The sequence below is a fragment of the Magnolia sinica genome, chromosome 2 (genome assembly GCF_029962835.1).
Source record: "Magnolia sinica isolate HGM2019 chromosome 2, MsV1, whole genome shotgun sequence".
NCBI classification, from domain to species: Eukaryota; Viridiplantae; Streptophyta; class Magnoliopsida; order Magnoliales; family Magnoliaceae; genus Magnolia; species Magnolia sinica.
This window is the reverse complement of record NC_080574.1, coordinates 39601771-39623810: the sequence shown is the minus strand read 5'-3', so window position 1 is coordinate 39623810 and position 22040 is coordinate 39601771. Positions and strand designations below refer to the sequence as shown.

General features: G+C 40.2%; 1 protein-coding gene across 1 annotated transcript in view; it reads left to right on the top strand.

Moving 5' to 3' along the window:
* The window catches only part of LOC131237000 (uncharacterized), a 52619-nt gene that overhangs the window by 14831 nt on the left and 15748 nt on the right, over positions 1-22040 (top strand). Inside the window, exon 5 of the mRNA XM_058234601.1 lies at positions 883-957. Within this exon, the coding sequence (XP_058090584.1) occupies positions 883-957 (75 nt within the window). The remainder of the gene's footprint in view (positions 1-882; positions 958-22040) is intronic.

Here is a 22040-nt window from a genome sequence, read left to right as displayed (position 1 = left end):
AGATGTGTTCACCAAGGCTTGTCCTCATAGTCAGTCTACACACGTACTCCAAACTTGGCATCGATAACATCTATATGCTCTAGCCCGAAGGGGGGTGTTAACGCATGAGTATGTGGGCTGTACAACACCTAATGGATGTGGATGTGGATGTGGGCCATACTTCTATGTGGCCTACCTAGCCTCTCTTTTATATTTATTGTTTATATTGGATTAGAATGCTGGTTTAGGATTTAGTGGGTATTTTTGTCATATTCATTTTTATTGAATAATATAAATGGAAGAGAGGGGGCGTCCAACTCTAATACTCTCTTTCTTCTCCCAACTCTCTCTCTCTCTCTCTCTCTCTCTCTCTCTCTCTCTCTCTCTCTCTCTCTTCTCTTCTTTACTCTTAATCTACAAACCTGCAATTATTATTTACCATTATTTTTGAATGCTAAACATTTTAATACTCAAAGATATGAACCAAAATATTTCTTCACTGTTCTCTCTTTTACCTCTAAAACCAAAAAGAAAAAAAGAAAAAAGGAAAAAAGTTCTTCCTTTCCGTTTATCTTTCTTCCAACTTGAAAATTATAATCAATGGAAATGTCACCAATTGATATCCTTGTGAGTGTTCCGCATTTGAATGTACAAGGTTTATAGCCTGCCAAAAGAAAAAGAAGGATCATCTACTTATTGATGAAAAAGCAGGATTGTCAGTCATATATTATGTCTTAATAGTTAAATACTTTTGTATGCTAAGTTTTTAAATTCTTAGCATATAGGTTCTATCATATGCTTCATTACTGTTCTTTTCCAAGTTTCACCTTTGGACCGGCTACTTTGTTAGTTTTCCTTAGAATACATGGATTGATCTAACTGAATATGACATTTTGTTATCAGGTGGATGAATTGAAGAATGAGATTATGGATTCTAAAGAGAAGCTTGAATTCTACCGAACTAAGATGCAGGAACTTGTGAGTTAATTGTTGCTTCTTCTTTTCTTTTCATTTTTTAAAAATATATTACTTTCGTTTTGCTTTAGGGGTGTTTAAATTGTACAATTTGAACCATGTCATGCTTCTGTTGTATGAAAACTTAATCAATTGAAGAGCTAATCCTGGTCAATGCATGTGTGTATGATGCAGGGGCATTTTCACACTGTGCTTGAGTGAGGTCGCCTGTTGGACGCAGGCGCACACTCGGGGTGGGTAACCCATGTGATTTGGGGCCCACGGGGGAGGTCTCGTGTTCGAGACTCCTTACCAGGGGTGATTAATGTGCATTTCACATTGGGCTCAAGTGGGGTAGCCCATGGTATGCGGGGACGTACTCGGGGTGGGCGGCCTATGTGATTTGGGGCCCACGAAGGGGGTTCGGCTGAAGTCCTAACCCATGAGATGTGAGGCCTGAGCAATGAGATAAAGGGATTAATTCGCCATACTCTAACAGTTCGAGCTTTTAGAGCAAGTGGTTAATTGTCTTGCATCAGTGTATTTACTAACTGGCAGTTTAAGGGGCTCACTCTTTGTCAGATACATCATAACATTATATTTGTTGAGAAAATGTTGTTGAGACTTGTTGTAGTTGGGTGATACTCGGATACATTGACTCGGGTTCGACACTACCAGATTTGGGCTAGACTTATGACCAAGGTATTCTGTATTGGTAACAGTGGTTGTAATGGTTACCACCATTACCGATACGGGTATCGGCTATTATGGACGATATAGAGGCGTAATGCCCACTACAACTCCCGTAAGGTTAAATTTTTTTTATTTTTATTTATTATTATTATTATTTTTTTTATAATTTTGCCTAAAAAATTCTGGAAAAATATCTAGAAATGCAGAATAATGTAAATACTCCAAATATGTAGTCTTTTTTTTTTTTTTGAACGTTTATGGTAGTGTAACGGTCCACCCTTTGGTGAGAGTGTTGTATTTGGATGTCTAGTGAATTAATGAACATGGTTATGTCTCTAATGTTTATGCATAGGGGTGTACATTAAGTTGAACCGAGTCGAGCTGGCCTCAGCTCGGCTCGGCTTGGCCACTGGCTAACCTCAGCTTTAACTCGGGTCGGCTCGGTCCTTGAGCCTGACTGGCCAGCTCGGCTCGGTTCAGTCAGCAACTTGGGCCAGCTCGGGCTGAGTTCGAGCCAAGATCGAGCCGAGTTCGCCATTGAGGGATTTCCACAAACACCTGAATTGCAACTTCAAAATCTCACTGTTTACAAACAGAGGCAATGATTTTATAGGTATTTTATCAAACACCTTCTAAGCAGCATAAAAACCAAGAAAAACTAAGAGAAAAAGGGTATTTGTTTCATGTACATACCTTCCTTACCATCAACCACATTTCGTTGAGTCATTTTATCAAACAATTGGTGAGCAACATCAATGGCAAAGTAATCGAGTCACCAAACTGGTTCGATTCGAGCTGGATTCGATTCAAGCTGAGTTGAGCTGGGGCATGCTCGAACTCAGCTCGAATTCATTTTCGAGCTCAAAAAATCAACTCGACTTGGCTCAAACTCAGCTTCGAATCGAGTCGAATCGAGCTTTTTCGAGTCGAGTCGAGCGAGCTAACTGAGCTAGCTCGGTTCGTGTACACCCCTATTTATACATCACAATCAGTACACCCCTATTTATACATCACAATCAAGCAGTAGAATTAGAAATCGGAAATAGAAAAGGCATAAATACCACCTTTTTTTTCTTCAAAGTTTTTTTTCTTTTGGAAAAAATGGCCCTCGGAGCTTCTATTCGCTCAAATCGCTTTAATTTATAGTTTTAATCCTAAAATAAAAACTATGGTAAGAGTTGTCAAAATTTGCTGTAGAATGATCTACGAGAGTTTTTGGAATGAGAAAAGTGAAAAATTCCGGAGGGTGGGGGTGGGAATGGATTTAAATAGAAAAAAGTGGTCATTTTTTAAAACCATTACGGGAGTAACGGTTGCCATGCCTTGTAACAGTCGTTACGGCCCCCATAATGTTTGATTCAACCCCAAAAAACAAACTGCCCTATTTCACCCCCGTATTGTGTTACGGTCACGGCCGTTACCAATACGTATTGGCCTTTATGGCGGCATCGTAACGGATATGGAACACCTTGCTGGAGACCTAACGAGTTGACCCAATTTTAAAAGGTTGAGCTAATTCTTTTTAGTCCCTTCCTCTTACTATTTATCTCTATACGCATACAAATTATGTGTGTGTGCGTGTGGGGTCTTTTTTTTTTTCTTGAGAGGCATACATAATAATATGTATATATGCATACCCGACCCCAGATAGCTTGAGCAAGGCTGTGATGATGATGATGAATTCTATGTAAGCATCAGGATACTCACTGCAAGTTGCTAGATGCACTGCACAAAACTTCACCAGTTTTGATGCATCACTAAGGGTTGTACTGAGACATCATATTCAATGTGTGTGCTCTACAGTGCCCCCGAGTGTGCAAAGAGTATCTCTGCAAAAAGGCTTCTTGAAAAGATAAAATTTCCACGATGTGGTCACTACACAACTTTTCAGAAGCATATTTAATTAAAAGGGGTAGGAAGGATAATTAGTAAGGGAAAAGGATACACGGAGTTGGTTATGATTTAATTTTCCCTTTGTAGGTTGTGAGCATGAGTAGAAGTCATAAAAGCTCCCTTTCACCTATTCAGGGAAACACCAATAAAGAGACTTTGTCTTGATATAAAATAATGCAAACAAACCCATGATTAGTGGCTGGTGGTACTGGTAATGAAGGAGGATATAGGCATGGTGTTGATAGGAAAATACAAATCTCAAGATATCATAATGATAACTGCTATAAAATCTTGCTAGCTATGTTTATGATTTTCACTAGAATTATTTGGAGGAAAGAAGAAGAAGAAGAGAGTCGAAACCTAACCTGCATTTGTCTGGTGGCAGTATTGGTATTGTGTTGGAATGTTGCACATATAAAAGTACTTGTTTATCATAACCAACCTGTAACCTTGGTTGGTTTCTGTTAGAGATTATCCTTCTGCTCTTATCTCTGGCCAGATCATGATGCTTTAGTAGATTATTTTAATGCTTGGTTCCTCCATTAGTGCAGATTCTCTTGTTATATATATGAAAAAAATAGTTGTTTTCAAGGCTTAACAAAAGTCTTCCTTTTTACCTTCTGATTTAATTTCTTTTGCATGTGTTTTCCAATTTAATGTTAGGTTCTTGCTACCATATTCACCATCTGCTCCATGCATGTGTTTTGGTCCCACCTGACAAGGGTGCTTGATTTTGTTAGAAATTCCATGTCAGGCATGTGTCAGCGTGTCAGATACCGCAGCACATCTAGTATGATAATTTAGTCTTATCTTCTGTTTATCTGGTCTGGATGCTCATCCTCATCATCAGCATCATCATAACCTTGTCCCAGCAATTTGGGGTTGGTTTATTTTTGTGTTAGCTTGGCAAACGTTCAATGATTAGCCGGCCACCTTAGATCAACCCTCCTTTACCTGGGCTTGGACAGACTTGTGCAATTGCCACTGGGTGTAGTTTATTAGAGGTTTCCATCAACAGGCTGAAATGAAAGAAGGCAAGCAGTATTACGCGCTCCAGTTTCCATTGGCCTAGTGTTGATTCCAATTGGCAGTAATCGGAACAAGTCTGTCTGAAGGAGTGGAAATGGTTGTGTTCTCTGACAAGGATCTCCCATTTAAAAATATCAAGAATAAGCTTATTAGAAAACTAGCATTCCTGTCACATGTAGACAAGCTAATATCTATGTAAAGACGTATTTTGCTTTGGCAGGGAGGCCGTGTCAGGCTTTGACAGGTGTCCATGTACAAGTTGCAATTGCATAAATTTTGTGAAAGTTATTGCATTTGTCCATTTGTGGCTCTTAACCTTCTAGAGGTTGATAGCCATATCTGTTGGTTCTATTTAGATGGTGGATCCTTATGGAGAAACCTCATTTGTGGGATGATTGTTCAACTGGGATGATGTTGCATTTTATCACGTCAGGAAATGCACGATGCTCAATCTAGCTTTTGTTTGGCCCAGCAAGTTGTATATATGAGGGTTACTTGTGATGATCCAAATTGTTCATGTAGGTCAAATGTTGGCTATGAGATAGCCAAATTCTCCCCATCTAATGATCATGACTTCCGATTCTGACCCTGTTAAGTGTGTACACCATTGGTCTCAAGTATCTACTTACTAGGATCATATGATGATGATCATCATCATCCTAGATTTTCTCCTAACAAGTCGAGGTTGGCTTTTAAATGGCAGATTGGAAAAAGTTTTACAGTTTGTTTCCCACTAGACATCAACCTTCCTCTCTTAACTAGGCTCTAGAACCGATCATGGCAGAGGCTCACAGTAACAACACTCCAATGCCAGCATGGTCCCACCCAGTACTAATCCCCAGCTCGAGTAAAAAAAGCACACCCTAAACAGCAAGCAAACTGAGGGTCATGAAGGAGTAGTTGCCACTCCAGACATACCGTTGAGCACGAGTCACATAGATGCAGATGGAGTTCCACGTATCAAGTAAACACATGCACTCAAGTTGGCACCGGTGGACACATGTATGCCATCATTGGACGAGTAGTGGAAAGTACATCCTCAGGTAGTCTGCTGAAAAGAACGGCAGGGAGCCATCGGTGTTTATGAAACACCACTCATGTGAACATGTTCAATGCCCAACTTTGCACTTTACAACAACTATTGCACATTACTCTCGAGGGGGATTTGGAAGAAGTTAAGGTCTTAAGGCATACAATGCCAAACAAGCATGTTAAGTATGCTGGCTAGGATCATCTGCTAATGAAGAGATCAAGCCATGGTTCATCCCATGATGGAGCCTGATGCGGGACATGTGATCTAACCATTTGGAAGCAGGAGATTTTTAACGGATTAATCAAAGTAAGTCAAATATAATAACATGCCATTCTACCATGATTAAAAGAATACCAAACAGATAATAAAATTCAGATTTACGTTAAATCACAATCCCACACAAGCATAAAAATCTAAGGCCTAATGCAAGACTGGAACTCTCACGTTAGCATAGGTATGATTCTAATTCAATGGGCAGATTTGCACAATTCTAGGGTTAGGGTTTTAAGTGGTTTGAAAATTTTGGGGAAAATGGGAGATCTAGGATTTGGGAATTAATGATTTAGGGTTTCGTAGGGAATTGGGGGATTAGGGTTTCATAGGGAATTAGGGATTAGGGTTTTAGGCTAAGGGTTTATAGGATAGGAAGATGGATTGAAGAAAGGGAGGAAAATGGAGGGAATTGGCTGACCGTACATTCGGACGGCCCTATTCGTACGCAATGTTTTAAATATCAATGATATCGGCCGATATATCCCACGATATATCTTATATCCCACCTGTGCGATATGAAACGCAAGGTAGTGCTGATATATCCCACATGTTCGATTCGGTGAGCATTTTTAATTTTTGATTTGATGCAGGACAATTAATCACTTGCTCTAAAAGCTCGAAGCATCCCACGGGCTACCCCACTCGAGCCCGGTGTGAAATGCCCCTGCATAAATTACCCCCGGTGAAGAGTCTCAAACACGAGACTTCCCCCGTGGGCCCCAAATCACATGGGTCACCCACACCGAGTGTGTTCTCGCATCCCAAGAGCTACCCCACTTGAGCTTGGTGTGAAAATGCCCCTACATTAATCATCCCTGGTGAGGAGTCTCGAACACGAGACCTCCCGCTCTGATACCAATTTGATGCAGGACAATTAACCACTTGCTCTAAAAGCTCGAATTGTTAGAGTATGGCGAATTAATCCCTTTATCTTATAGCCCAAGCCCCACATCTCATGGGTTAGGACCTCAGTCGAACCTCCTTCGTGGGCTCGTGGGCCCCAATTCACATGGGCCGCCCACTCCGAGTGTGTCCCCGCATCCCACGGGCTACCCCACTCAAGCCCAGTGTGAAATGCCCCTGCATTATGATTCCTTTTTTTTTGTTGTTGAAATTATATTAAATAAGTGTCAACTTATTACAAATCCATTGGTTCTTCATGTTTTGCACGATAACATATGGAGTTGGAGCTTTGATTTCGATACCCCTTGGTTCTTCATGTTCTCCATTTTTTTTCTTTCGAAAATTTCCTTCAACTAGCAGTCAATTGAGACTAATTTCGAAGTATTTATGAGTATTTGATGAAATGATCATCACATACACTCTAATTTCAAAATTTGAGTGTAGGTGGTCCAATTTGGGAAATTTCGAAAATTTCCTAATTTCTTCCAAATTGCTTGCAATGTTGCACTCCAAACATGAAATCAAGCATGTATAAGGGTTGATCTACTAATTTGTTAAGTCCTAGTCAACTTTTAGAAAATAAAAATAATTTTTTTAATTAAAATTTAATAAAACATTATTAAAAATTATTATTTTTTTCAAAAATTTCCTTAAACCAGTTATCAATTGTGACTAATTTCAATGTATTTAGGAGTATTTGATGAAATGATCATCATATACAATTTAAATGTTATGCAGTCAATTTGAATATAGTTGCATTAGTTTAGTCAAACAACGCATAACTTAGGATCCTACGCAAAGGAAACCTGCTATGTGCACTTCTTTTTTGAGATGTTATGATTTTGAAAGTGTGTATTAAAGTCTTTTTTAATAATCCCTGAAGTTTCATTGAAAAATTCAACCATTTTTCTAATGTTTTCTCATGTTTCCCAAAAAGTGAGATAAATTACCTGATACAAATGATATATCCTATGCGATAACCGATACATATCTGTATCCCAAGGATACGATATGTAACGCGATACCGATATTTCAAACACTGTTCGTATGTGTGGGGCTAGTGGTGATGGGTTGGGTTTGGTGGAGTGCTGACTAGGAAAAGATGGATTTAGGAAACGGGTTTAAGTTTAAAAGGAAAAGGGTAAAGGGATTTAGGGTTTATGGAAGAAAAGTGGTGGAGAAGAAGGATTTGAGAAGAGATGAGAAAAAATTACCTTTTAGAAGAGAATAAGATAGAGATGAAAATGATAACTAGGCTTCACACTAAATAGTATTTTTTCACGAGAATCTCAAATCTCATGAGAGAAGTTTTTTTGTTTTTTCCATTAAAAGAGTGTTTTTTTTCATTCTATCATTATGGGCTAGGGCTGGACGCACCCCCCCTTATAGTCTCAACATGTGTTGTGACAAAAATAGCCTCACTTATACCTCACATATCCCATGATTCAATAAACTAAAAGTTACTCATCCTAAACTATAAATAACCATAAAAAACATAAAATCAGCTAATCTTAATACTAATGACCAAAGTGATCAAGGATCACAATGATCCAACCGCCCGATCGAAGGATTCACATGATCCAACAGTCCGATTGTCGTGTCCTCGCGATCTAACGGTCAAAACTCCTTAAAGAAGCAGCCCACATGCATCTTCCTAGTGTAAGATGTACGATTATGCATGTGAAGTCTTCAAGTCCTCAATGCGATCCACCTGGGCCCATTTATAAGTCATTGAGCCAAAGTGAAGGCTGGGCCAACCTCCTCTTCTGGTATATTCTAAATGGTCGGATGTCCTCATCGACTCCCCCTAACTGAGAATATTTCGCCATTGGCAAAATAAAGCTGCAATACTATTCTAAGAGATTCGGGTCAAGTCGCTGAAGATCTGTCTCTGTGAATCGCGTGCAATCTAAAATTGGTCGATGCTTCCACATGACTAAAAATTTCTGAAAGCCCCATAACGAGTGGAAATCACTTGCTTGTCCAAAATATCATCTATCTCTTCTCTGCTCATAGGTATGGATAGTAAATGTGGTAGAGACTGAGAAGAGGGGTCAAGTATATAGAGAATGCTAGTGTATTGTGTATGTGGTTAGGGCCCCTTTTAGTGTAAGTGCATGTGCACACTTCCCTCTTCTCCTTCAGTGTACTATATGCTTTATTATAATAAAATATTATGTGTTAGGGCAAGTAAGCCTAACACATCATCTCTCCCAAACTCTCCTTCTTCTCTCTCAATATTCTCATCTCTTCTTCACATTATCATCATCAAATCATTCTCTACTTGGTATCAGAGCTTAGATCCAGGCATTCCGCATCTAACAGATTGAGAGGCGACACATCACCTTGCTGACGTCAGCAGTCGTACGGCTGACGTCAGCGTTGTATGGACACATGGACTCCGTTTGAGCTAAAAGTTTAGGATTTGATAGATCTTGATTTTAGAAGATTTGTCATGATTTTTTCAGAATTTATTGGACCTCCTTTCATAGTATTTTGGGCAAAATAGAGAAATTCGAAAATCGGGCCCATCTTCCGTTTTTCTTCGATCTACCTCAAATCGGTAAGCTTTTCTTTGGTTTCTTTCCTCAAGGTGGATTGAAATCTTCCTCCCAAGCTACCCATGGTGGATTTTTTACTTAAGATCAATGTTTGAGAGGTTTTTAACCTCAAACGGACGTGCGGCTGGGCCGTTTTTCACTCGGTTAGGGCTTTTTAAACCGCATTTCATGGTATTTTGGATGATTGATATTTGTTTGAGGTTTATCTCTTATTATCTTGAAGGATTGAGTGAGATAGAGTTGTTTGAATCAATTTTTCTTAGCGTAGGGGATCTCTTGGCATAGGTTTATCTCTCTTGGACTCTCCTATGGCTGACAAAGGGCCCTCATCTCTTGGCATAGGGTCTCTTGAATCCAACCCCTTGCAGATTACCTCCACTAAGTTGAATGGTGACAATTATCTTCAATGGGCACAATCTGTAAAAGTATTTTTAGGAGCTCGTGACAAGTCGTCGTATATTTTGGATGATCCCCCAAACTCTACAGATGTTACCTACAAGTCTTGGATAAAGGAGAATTATCAAGTTATTGCATGGTTGTTGAATAGTATGGATTCCTCAATTAGCCACTCAGTGATGTTTTTATCCTTAGCTAAAAGTATTTGAGATACGCTTCATGATATGTTCTCAGAATCTCAGAATTTTTCACGGGTATTGCAGCTTATTCAAGAAATTGGTCGGTTCCAACAAAACTCCAGATCCTTAAAAGATTACTATTCGACGCTTCGGGGTATGTGGGATGAGTTGGATATGTATCAGCCTCTTCCTTCCAAATGTAAAGAGGATCATGAACATGCTCATAAGCAGTGGGATGATACTCGCATCATGCAGTTCCCAGCTGGGTTGAGTTCTGATTACTTTCATGTTCGAGATTAGGTTGTTTTGCAAGATCCTCTTCCCCCATTGACGACAGTCTATGCCATATGCTTCTTCCCTTCTTATTATTTGTTTCAGGACCTACAGACGAAGAGAGTGATTGGTGGGGGGCATGAGCGAAGAGGCGTTTATCTTCTCAATGATACACATATTGCCGCTTCTAGTACCCTTTCTCTAAATCGAGAGTCCATGACTCGGTGGCATTGCCGCTTAGGCCACCCATTCATTGCTAGATTGAGGCTTTTGTTTCCCTCCTTACCTGTCACTAAAACATTATGCTGTGATATTTGTGAATTGTCTAAACATCATTGTGCTACATTTCCTCCTAGCTCTTCTGGGAGGAAATCTCAACCTTTTCTTCTGGTTCACTCGGCTGTCTGGGGACTTGCTCCAGCTACCTCAACTTTTGGATTTAGATATTTTGTTACCTTTATTGATGATTATTTTCGCATGACTTGGATTTATCTTTTGAAATCTAAAAGTGAAGTCTTTGATGCGTTTAAAGTGTTTTATCATGAAGTGTGTATTTAATTTCATTGTTCCATCAAATCCCTCCATTCTGATATTTTTTTTTGGGGGGGGGGGGGCATGTCTAGGACATCATGTACTCGCACACCTCAACAAAATGATATTGCAGAACGAAAGAATTGTCATCTTCTTGAAGTTGCTCGCACCCTTCTGCTTGGTATACATCTACCTAAGCATTTTTGGGGTGATGCTCTTCTCATTGCTACTTTTCTTATTAATCGTATACCCTCACGTATTTTGTCTTACAAATCTTTATTTACTACATTGTATCCTCATGATAATTCATTTCCTCTCCCGCCTAAAGTTTTTGGTTGTACATGCTTTGTTCAAATTTTGGATGGGAGTAATGATAAACTTAGCCCCAGGGCATTTAAATGTGTCTTTCTAGGGTATACTCGGGGTCAGAAAGGGTATAAATGCTGACCCATTGACTCGCAAGAAATATGTCTCTGCCGATGTCACCTTCTTTGAGGATATTTCTTTTTTCTCCGCTCTAAGCCGATCCCTCTGTGATCCTTTTGCTAGTCAAGGAGAGTATAACTCTTCTCCTCTTTCCACTAGTGATCATGGGAAAACTCCTTTCCCCTCTATTCAGCATCCTGTTGGTGGTATGGGTGAGCCTAAGCCTCTGCGGTTGTATCATCGTCGAGATAAATCTTCACACGCTCAACCATCCACCCTTCCGCTCACTTTGGATGTTGGCTCAGGTGATTCCTACCTCGAGTTTAGATCTTCCCATTGCCTTATGCAAATGGTCACGATCTTGTACTCAACACCGCATTAGTAATTTCATTTCATATGATCATCTTTCATCGTCTTTTCAGTCGTTTGCAGCTTCCCTTTCATCACAGGCTATTCCTAGATATCTCTCACATGCTCTTTAGAGTCCTGATTGGACAAAGGCAATGATAGAAGAAATGTCTGCTCTTGAGAAGAATCATACTTGGGACCTTGTGCCACTTCCTTTAGGCCATAAACCTGTCAGGTGTCGATGGGTTTATACGATCAAGTTTCTTCCGGATGGCTCAATTGATCGCTATAAAGCCCGTCTTGTTGCTAAAGGTTACACACAGACTCATGGTGTGGATTACTTCGAGACATTCTCTCTGGTGGCTAAGCTTTATTCGATTCGCGTTGTGCTCTCCTTGGCCGTTAATTTATCAAGGCCCTTGTTTCAACTTGATGTTAAGAATGCATTTCTCCATGGAGATCTTACAGAGGAAGTTTACATCCATCAACCTCCTGGCTTTGTTGCTTCTCACAACCCTGCACTTGTATGTCGGTTGAAGAAGGCTCTTTATAGACTCAAACAATCCCCACGTGCATGGTTCGAAAAATTTAGTCAGGCTCTCTTGAAGTCTGGCTTTGTTTGTAGTCATGCCGATCATTCTCTTTTTATATGTCGTCGATTGACGGGCATCATGTTTCTCATTGTCTATGTGGATGATATTGTTCTATCCGGTAGTGACTCTGTTGGAATGAGGGAAGTCAGAGATTTTTTGAAGACCAAGTTTGAGATCAAGGATCTTGGTCCTCTTCGCCACTTCCTCGGAATTGAAGTTGCTCGCTCATCATCAAGATTGGTCTTGTCACAACGAAAATATGCGCTTGATCTTCTCATGGAGACCGACATGTTAGGGTGCAAGCCTGCTATTACTCCCATGGGTAGTTCATAGAAGCTTCGACCAGATGATGACGCTCTCCTTACTGATCTCGAGATGTATCGATGACTTGTAGGCCGACTTATTTACCTGACTATTACTCACCTAGATCTCTCATTTGCTGTGAGGGTTAGCCAATTCATGCAAGCTCCCCGTACTTCCCATCTCACGGCTGTCTACCGCATACTTCGGTATTTAAAATCAGCCCCGGGTCTTGGCCTCCGCTTTCAGTTGCATGGTCATCTTCATCTTTCTGGCTATTCCGATGCTGATTATGCAAGTAGTACTTTTGATTGCCGTTCTACATCTCGCTTCTGTACCTTCCTAGCTGGCAATCTTAAAACCTGAAAGAGCAAAAAGCAGCCAGTTGTTGCGCGGTCCTCGGCTAAAGCAGAATATCGTGCTATGGCTCATGCGACGTGTGAACTCGTGTGGCTTCGCAACTTCTTGAAGAACTTGGCTATCCTCCTTCGGATCCTGTTCCTCTTCACTGTGACAACCAAGCGGCCATCCATATTGCTCGTAACCCAGTTTTCCACGAGCGAACTAAGCATATTGAGGTCGACTGTCACTTTATTAAGGAGAGTCGCTTCTAAGGAAATCGTCACTCCTTTTGTTCGATCTGGGGATCAACTTGTTGATGTTCTTACAAAGTCTTTGAGTCGAGATGCTCTTCATCGTGTTCGTGACAAGTTGGGCATGATCAACATTTATGCTCCAACTTGAGGGGGAGTATAAAGAATGCTAGTGTATTGTGCATGTGGTTAGGGCCCCTTTTAGTGTAAGTGCATGTGCACACTTCCCTCTTCTCCTTCAGTGTACTATATGCTTTATTATAATAAAATATTATGTGTTAGGGCAAGTAAGCCTAACACATCATCTCTCCCAAACTCTCCTTCTTCTTCTTCTCTCTCTCAATATTCTCATCTCTTCTTCACATTATCATCATCAAATCATTCTCTACTAAGTATGGTCCATGGGCAATGGGACAAGTCGGGTGTGTCATCATCTGGGTTAGGGTAGAGGTCCTGGAAAGGCACAAGATCTTTCACATTGAATGTAGCACTAATACCCATACTAGGTGGAAGATCTACCAAGTACGCATTGGGACTTAATCGTTTCAAAATATTGTTTGGTCCACCACTACGGACTTATAATTTTTTGAAGGTTTCCTGTGGAAACCGTTCAGGCCTTATCCTTATCATCACTTTATCGCGTATCTAATGTTCTTTGAACCTACAGTGAGAGTCAACAAATTTCTTATATTTTTCATTACTTACGTTAATCCGTTTTCTAATCTCTGTATGCAAGTCATGAATGTGGCGTGCAAATGCATTAGCAAACTCTGAAGGCCTATGGGAGACTAACATGGGAATAAGGTCTATAGGAGTTCTAGTTATAACCAAACACAACTTCAAAGGGACTCATGCCTAATGACCTATTGACTATACTGTTATATGCAAACTTGGCTACAGGTAAGACTGCGTCCCAAGTCCTAGTATGGTCACCCACAAGACACTATAACAGGTTCCCTAAACTCTTATTGACCACTTTTGTCTGACCGTCAGTGTGAGGATGGTATGCCTATAAAATTGTAATCTCATGCCCATCATGTGCCAAAGTGTCTTCCAAAAATAACTCATAAACCTGAAATCCCTGTCAAACACGATGGCTTTTGGCAAACCATGTAAACGAACCACCTCCTCAAAGAATCGCTTCGCGATGTTGGAGGCGTCAGACGTCTTTGAGCATGGCAAGAAATGGACCATTAAAAAATATAGTCCACTACCACGAAAATGGAATTGTGCTTCTTGATTGTCTTGGAAAGCCTAAGCACGAAGTCCATATTGAGGTCTTGCCATAGAGCATGTGGCATTGGTAAAGGTGTGTATGAATTTGTGTTTTGCTTTTTCTACTTTGCTAGTTAACAAGTTCAACATTGCCCTATAATTTTGGCTACATCTTGCTTGAGACATGGCATATAAAACTTATCCTCTACGAGGGCAATAGTCTTGTAATTACTAAAATGGCCGGCTACTCCACTGGCTTGTAGCTCCCAAACAAGGAAATCCCCTAGGGATGTGTGAAGAACGCGGAATCTGTCACTTTTGAATAGAAAGTTATCAATCCGGACAAACCCACTATCATTCCTCTAACTATCCAAAAGTGATGCATATACTTTCCTGAAGTCTTGGCATGTGGGATATTCGTCCTTCAAACTCTTGAATCCAGGGACTCCAATGCTCATATATTGAAGTAACGTCACTCTATGGTTAAGGGCATCAACAAGTTTGTTCTTGACCCTGGCCTTGTGTTTCAAAACAACCGAGTATTCTTGAAGAAACTGAACCCACTTGGCATGCCTTGGGTTTAATTTCTTTTGGGAGTTAGGATAACATAAGGCCTCATGGTTTGAGAACTTGTGGCAGTAAATAATGTCGCCAACGACGTAAGGACTAAATCACCATGTAGAATTCATTGTCAAAAGTAGAGTACCATTGCTCTGCTTCATTTAACTTCTCACTAAAGAAAGTAACAAGGTGCCCGTCCTAGCTAAGTACTTCACCTATACCTTCCACAGAGGCGTCATAAGAAATCTCGAAGACTTTAGAAAAGTCAGGAAGGCGCATGACATGAGCTTCTATCATCTTTCTCTTGATCTCCTTGAACGCTTTTGACGCGACGTTAGTCTAGTTGAACTCCCCTTTCTTTATGCAATTTGTGATGGGGGGCATAATGGAACTAAAGCCTCTAATGAACCGGATATAGAAGGTAGCTAAGCTGTGAAAGCTGCGTACCTCATGAATGTTTACCGATTTAGGCCAACTCACGATGGCCTTTATTTTTTCGGGATCCACAGTCATATCTTCTGATGAAACTATGAAACCTAAGAAGATAACTTTATCTGACATGAATGGACACTTCTTGAGGTTTGCATATAACTTTTAAGGATTCCGCAAACTTGGCTCGAATAGTGGAGGTGTAGTTCTTCGGAGGTACTATAAATGAGAATATCGTCAACACTTGTGTCATCACACGCTTGAACGCACGTAGAGAATTAGTAAAACCAAAAGGCACGACCAACCACTCGCAGAGCTCATCCTTCGTTTTGAAGTCAGTTTTCCATTTATCCCTTGGGCGAATACGTATCTAGAAAATCGTGGTACTTGCCATTATGTCCAACATATTATCAAGTTGCGGTACGGGAAACTGATACTTGACCGTGATTTTGTTGATGGCCCGACTGTCCATGCATATGCGCCAAGTGCCATCTTTCTTAGGTGTGAGAGTGTTGGCACAACATACAGACTCAAACTCTCTTAAATGAAACCCTTCCTAAGGAGCTCATTTACCTACTTCGTCAACTCTGCATACTCCATCGGGTTCATTCAATAATGAGGAAGATTTGGTAGAGTCTACCCAAGGACAAGATCAATGGCATGCTAAATGTCCCTCATGGGTGGAAGCTCATCTGGTAAATCCTCAGGAAAAACATCACTAAATTCCTCCAGTACAGAACTCACCTCGGGTGACAACTATAGGATGTAGCCTCTTTAGCAACGAGGGCATACACCATCAACCCGCCTTAGTCTCCCAAGCAAACTCTTTGGCGTTTAATATGTGGAGAGACTTGGGCTGTGATTTTGTCACATCCTTTTGTCCACCATTTTTAATTCCCTCTCTCTTAAATTCCGGGTTGCTCTTAGGTGTAAGAGGATTTAACTTTATTTTTTTGCCCTCATGCATGAAGGAACAAACATTTGAGTGACTGAATATTGTTACATCACGATCAAAGAGTCAAGGCTTACCCAAGATGATGTGGCCTACATCCACAGGCAACACATCACACCACAACGAGTCTTTATAAGATGCGAACTGGATGGGAACAAAACAATGCTATGGGATTGGCATAGAGGATGCATCAACCCATGAAACTCTATAGGGCTGAGGGTGAGGAGTGGGCTTCATGCCTACTAAATGAGAGATAGTGCTATCGGATATCACATTTGTACAACTGCCACTATCAACGATCACTTTGTGGTTCTTCTCACTACACTTGGCGTAAGTATAGAAACTTGTATTCTTGTGCCAATCATTAATTCCCTGAGCCTAAGTTTAGGCACATCTGACAATTGCAAGTGGCATGACCTCTTCTTCTTCTTCTTCACTAGCACCAATTATAGGGTAATATTCTTCTGCTTCATAGTCACCTTGGTCATTTGCATCTTCCTCATGCTCTCTAATCACAAGGGCCTTAGGTCGCTCTTTTGTAGGACACTCATATGGGAAATGGCCATTTCCTTGGCAATTTTAGCACCACTTGGGTTCGCCTCCTTTCGAATTGGTACTGGCGACTCCTTTACCCTTGAAGTTCTTTTGGTTACTTTGAGTGCCAGAAAAGGGTTTGGGTTGACTCCCAAAGTTAGTCTTAGCTCCCTGGGGACTAGTCTTGCACCAGCTGATAGGCATGCTCAAGGGTGCCAACATCATGAGAGAGCAACTCATGTTGAATATTGGATCGGAGGCCCATCTTAAGACGAGAAAGAGTCACTAGTGGGCCATCCTCAACGTTACATCACATCATGTATTCTTCAAATTTGGTGATGTAATCCGTCACATGCATTGTTGCCTGGTGATGTAATCCGTCACATCATGTATTCTTCAAATTTGGTGATGTAATCCGTCACATGATTGCCATTGATCCAATAATTTTTGGCAATATGAGAGGAATATATTTTTTCCTTCAACACTTCATTTCGACCCAATTTACGATCGGGTCTTGTGCAGACCTTTCTAACTTGCGCTCAAGATTGGTCAAAAACAATTTAGCCTAGCCCACCAACTTCATCTTGGCGAACCTCACTCAACGGTAATCAAACATCTCATACCACTCAAAGTAGTAGTCCATGTCCGCAAGCCAGTCGAGGAAAGAAAGCCTTTGGGTCCAGACGACCGTTAAAGCTCGGGGCCTCGATCTTGACACTTTTCAAAATACGTTCATTTGGATCGTAACAATCGTGATACTCTCCATGGGATGGCTGGGTACTCACCCCATTATGGCCAACACCTCAGCCATGGCCTCTTCCACATCCTCCAACGTGACTTCCCATGTGAGCTTCCTCTACACCTCCCACTTGAGACTAGCCATCTTCCCCATTGTTGGGGTTTTCCTGAAGGGAAGTCTCCAACTGAGCTATACGATTGTTAGTTGCTATCAGTTGGTTGTTAGTGGTTCTGCTTTGAGCCTTAAGGGCCTCCAGTCGTCAAGATATGACATTAAGAGTTGTGAGAATTTGATCTTGGCTCATGGTGGTGGTGTAAAGGCCAAAACTTGCCCAAAACGCATGGGCATAAGCAAGGGACAAACTAAGGGGCCTAAGACCTAAGTTTCCAAGTACTATGTTATGACAAAGGAAAAATGACTAACCTAGACTCAACAAAATATAAACCTAGACTCTATATGCAATGAATGTGCTAAAAAGACTCTAGATGTGATGAATGCGCTGACCCTATGTATACCTATGCTAAAACCTGGCTCTAATACCAGAATTTGATGCATGACATGTGATCTAACCATTTGGAAGCATGAGATTATCAATGGTTTAATCAAAGTAAGTCAAATATAATAACATGCCATTGTACCATATTAAAAGAGTACCAAATAGATACTAAAATTCATATTTACGTTAAATCACAATCCCACACAAGCATAAACCACATAAGCATGAAAATCTAAGGCCAAATGAGAGATTGGAACTCTCATGTTAGCATATTTATGATTCTAATTCAATGGACAGATTTGTCAATTCTATGGCTAGGGTTTCAAGGGGTTTTGGAAATTTTGGGGAAAATGGAAAATTTAAGATTTGGGAATTAATGATATAGGGTTTCTTAGGGAATTGGGGGATTAGGGTTTTAGGCTAGGATTTATAGGATAGGAAGATGGATTGGAGAAAGGGAGGAAAACGGAGGGAAGGGGCCAACCGTACGGTCATATGACTCTCTCCGTATGTGTGGGGCTGGTGGTGACGGGTTGGGTTTGGTGGAGTGATGCCTAAGAAAAGATGGATTTAGGTAACGGGTTTAGGTTTAGAAGGAAAATGGTAAAGGGATTTAAGGTTTATAGAAGAAAAGTGGGGTGTACTAACAAGCTAACCAAAAAAAAAAAAGGTTTAGAGAAGAAAAGTGGTAGATAAGAAAGATTTGAGAAGAAATGAGAAAAAAAAAAAAATACATTTTAGAAGCGAATGAGATAGAGATGAAAAGGATAACTAGGCTTCACACCAAATAGTCTCTTTTATAGCAAAAGAGCATTTTTTCATTCCATCATTATGAGCTAGGGCTGGACGTTCTAACACCCCCCCCCACCCCCAGGGTATCCCAAATTGGTTACGTTTCGGCCGTAACGGCTGATACGTAACGGTAACGGTGGGACCCGTAACGGCTGTTACGGGCCCTGGAAAAAAAAAAGAAAAAAAAAAACCTTACCTTTTTTTCCTTTCTTTTCTTCTTCTTCTTCTCTTTCTTCTTCTTCTTCTTCTTCTTCTTCTTCTCACTTTCCTCTTTCTTTCGTTCTTCTTCTTCTTCTGATCTCTCTCACTCTCTCTCTGATCTCTCCCAATCTCTTCTTTCCAGTTTCCCTCTTTTTTCTTTTCTTTCTTTCCCTCTTTTTTCTTTTCGTTTCCCTCTCTCTCAGTTTTTTTAATTTGCCGTAGATACGAGTCGTGCGAAGACCACCGGCGACACTCCTCGAGCTCCGAGTTGTACCGAGCGGTTCAAAGGAGATCAAAGTTATATGGGCTCCACGGTGATGTATTTATTACATCTAAACCGTTCATCATTTTCGAGAGATCATTTTAGAGCACCGCCAAAAAATGAATTATATCCAGAGATCATCTGGACCACACCAAAAATAGCAGCAGGGATAATGATTTTCACGGTTAAATAATTTAGGGCGCACGTAACGTTTATTTTCCATCCAATCATATCAGACCCAAGTGGGCCTCACCATAATGTATATATTTTATCCATATCGTCAATCCATTTTGCAACGTCATTTTAAGTCAGGATTCAAAAAATTAGTAATATCCAAATCTCAGGTGGACCACACCATAGGAAATAGTGGTTATAGAATGCTCACCATTAAAAATTTCCTAAAGTCCACTGTAATGTTTATTTTCAATCTAACCTGTTAATTGGGTCACATTGACGTGGATGAAAGGAAAACACCCATGTCAGCTTGATCTAAAACTTTTCTAGCCCTCAATAAATTTTTAATGGTGAACGTTTAATTATTATTGTTTCTTACGGTGCAATTCACCCGAGCTTTGGATGTGCCTCATTTTTGGGCTCATGCCCTAAAATTATTTGGCAAAATGGATGAATGGTGTAGATATAACGCATTCATCACGGGTGAGGCCCAAAAAACTTTGACACGTGTGCTGCACTTTACATCCGAGTCCCTCCTAATTCAAACCTTAAAAAATTGTACACGAGACATATATTAACTTGAAATTTGGCAATTAAATTATGGACTGCAATTGCTAACTCACAATGCCAAAATCAAATTATTTGAATAGTTTTAATTGTTAATTTGTGAACTTTTATTTTTTAAAATAGGGCCTTTTGATTTTTTTTTTTTTTATGATTCACTATCCAATAAGTGTCCACCAATTTATAAGTGGGATAATGACAATAAATGGCATGAATTTGAGGCTGATTTGGAGAATAAATTGGTCCTCCAAGTCAGCCCCAAATTGGCAACGCCATCTACCTGAATTTAATTTTATTTTTTTTAAAGAACTATTGGGAGAAATGATATCAAGATGTTAAGTATATAAATTACATATTTTAAAAATTAAATATATGAATTTTGTAGTCAAATTCAAGCTACCTGGTTAAAAAATTAATCAGACAGTCCGATACAACTTCTCACCAAAGAGTGGACCGTTACACCACCATAAACATGTTCCAATTTATAAATGAATGCATATTTGGAATGCTTAGAATATTCTGGATTTAATCCATATTTTTTCATATTTTTTTGGCAAAAAAAAAATTTGCGCCGTTACGGGCCGTTACAACCCCGTATCGCCGTTACGCCCCCGTATCCGTATCGGTTTCGGAGGGCACCGTTATGCCAACCGATACCGATACGGGACACCTTGGGATCAATAGAACAAGTACCATACACTAGTGGCTCTAATACCAGAATTTGATGCATGACATGTGATCTAACCATTTGGAAGCATGAGATTATCAATGGTTTAATCAAAGTAAGTCAAATATAATAACATGCCATTGTACCATATTAAAAGAGTACCAAATAGATACTAAAATTCATATTTACGTTAAATCACAATCCCACACAAGCATAAACCACATAAGCATGAAAATCTAAGGCTAAATGAGAGATTGGAACTCTCATGTTAGCATATTTATGATTCTAATTCAATGGACAGATTTGTCAATTCTAGGGCTAGGGTTTCAAGGGGTTTTGGAAATTTTGGGGAAAATGGAAAATTTAAGATTTGGGAATTAATGATATAGGGTTTCTTAGGGAATTGGGGGATTAGGGTTTTAGGCTAGGATTTATAGGATAGGAAGATGGATTGGAGAAAGGGAGGAAAATGGAGGGAAGGGGCCAACCGTACTGTCATATGACTCTCTCTGTATGTGTGGGGCTGGTGGTGACGGTTTGGGTTTGGTGGAGTGATGCCTAAGAAAAGATGGATTTAGGTAACGGGTTTAGGTTTAGAAGGAAAATGGTAAAGGGATTTAAGGTTTATAGAAGAAAAGTGGGGTGTACTAACAAGCTAACCAAAAAAAAAAAAGGTTTATAGAAGAAAAGTGGTAGATAAGAAAGATTTGAGAAGAAATGAGAAAAAAAAAAAAAAAAAATACATTTTAGAAGCGAATGAGATAGAGATGAAAAGGATAACTAGGCTTCACACCAAATAGTCTCTTTTATAGCAAAAGAGCGTTTTTTTCATTCCATCATTATGAGCTAGGGCTAGACGTTCTAACACCCCCCCCCACCCCCCGGGTATGTGTTTTGACAAACATATCCTTGCTTAAAAAAAACATACCTCACATGTCCCATGATGTAATAAATTGAAAATAACTTATCCTAAACTATAAATAACCATTAAAAGCATAAAATCAGCTGATCCTAATAGATCACAATGATCCAACCGCCCGATCGAAGGATCCACACGTTCCAACTGTCCAATCGTCGTGTCCTCGCGATCCAATAGTAAAAAATCCTCAAAGAAGCAGCCCACATGCATCTTCCTAGTGTAAGATGCACGATCATGCATGTGGGGTTTTCAAGCCCTCAGTGCGGCCCACCAGGGCCCATGTACAAGTCGTCGAGCCAAAGTGAACGTTGGGCCAACCTCCTCTTCCTCTAGTATACCCTAAATGGTCAGATGTCCTCATCAGAGCCCCACTACGTTTTCCCCCCCGAAAGGCAACGATTTATTTATCTGACAAAACGAAAAACAGAGAAGTTAGAAAACTGACCGAAAATCTAGAAAGGAGAAACTATGATCTACAATATTCACAATGACAACCCACTCTTGAACAAATAGCTTCACCCTATTGAAGCAATCTAAAACTCGACTACTTTCTTTCCTCCCAAAGGGACCAAATTCTC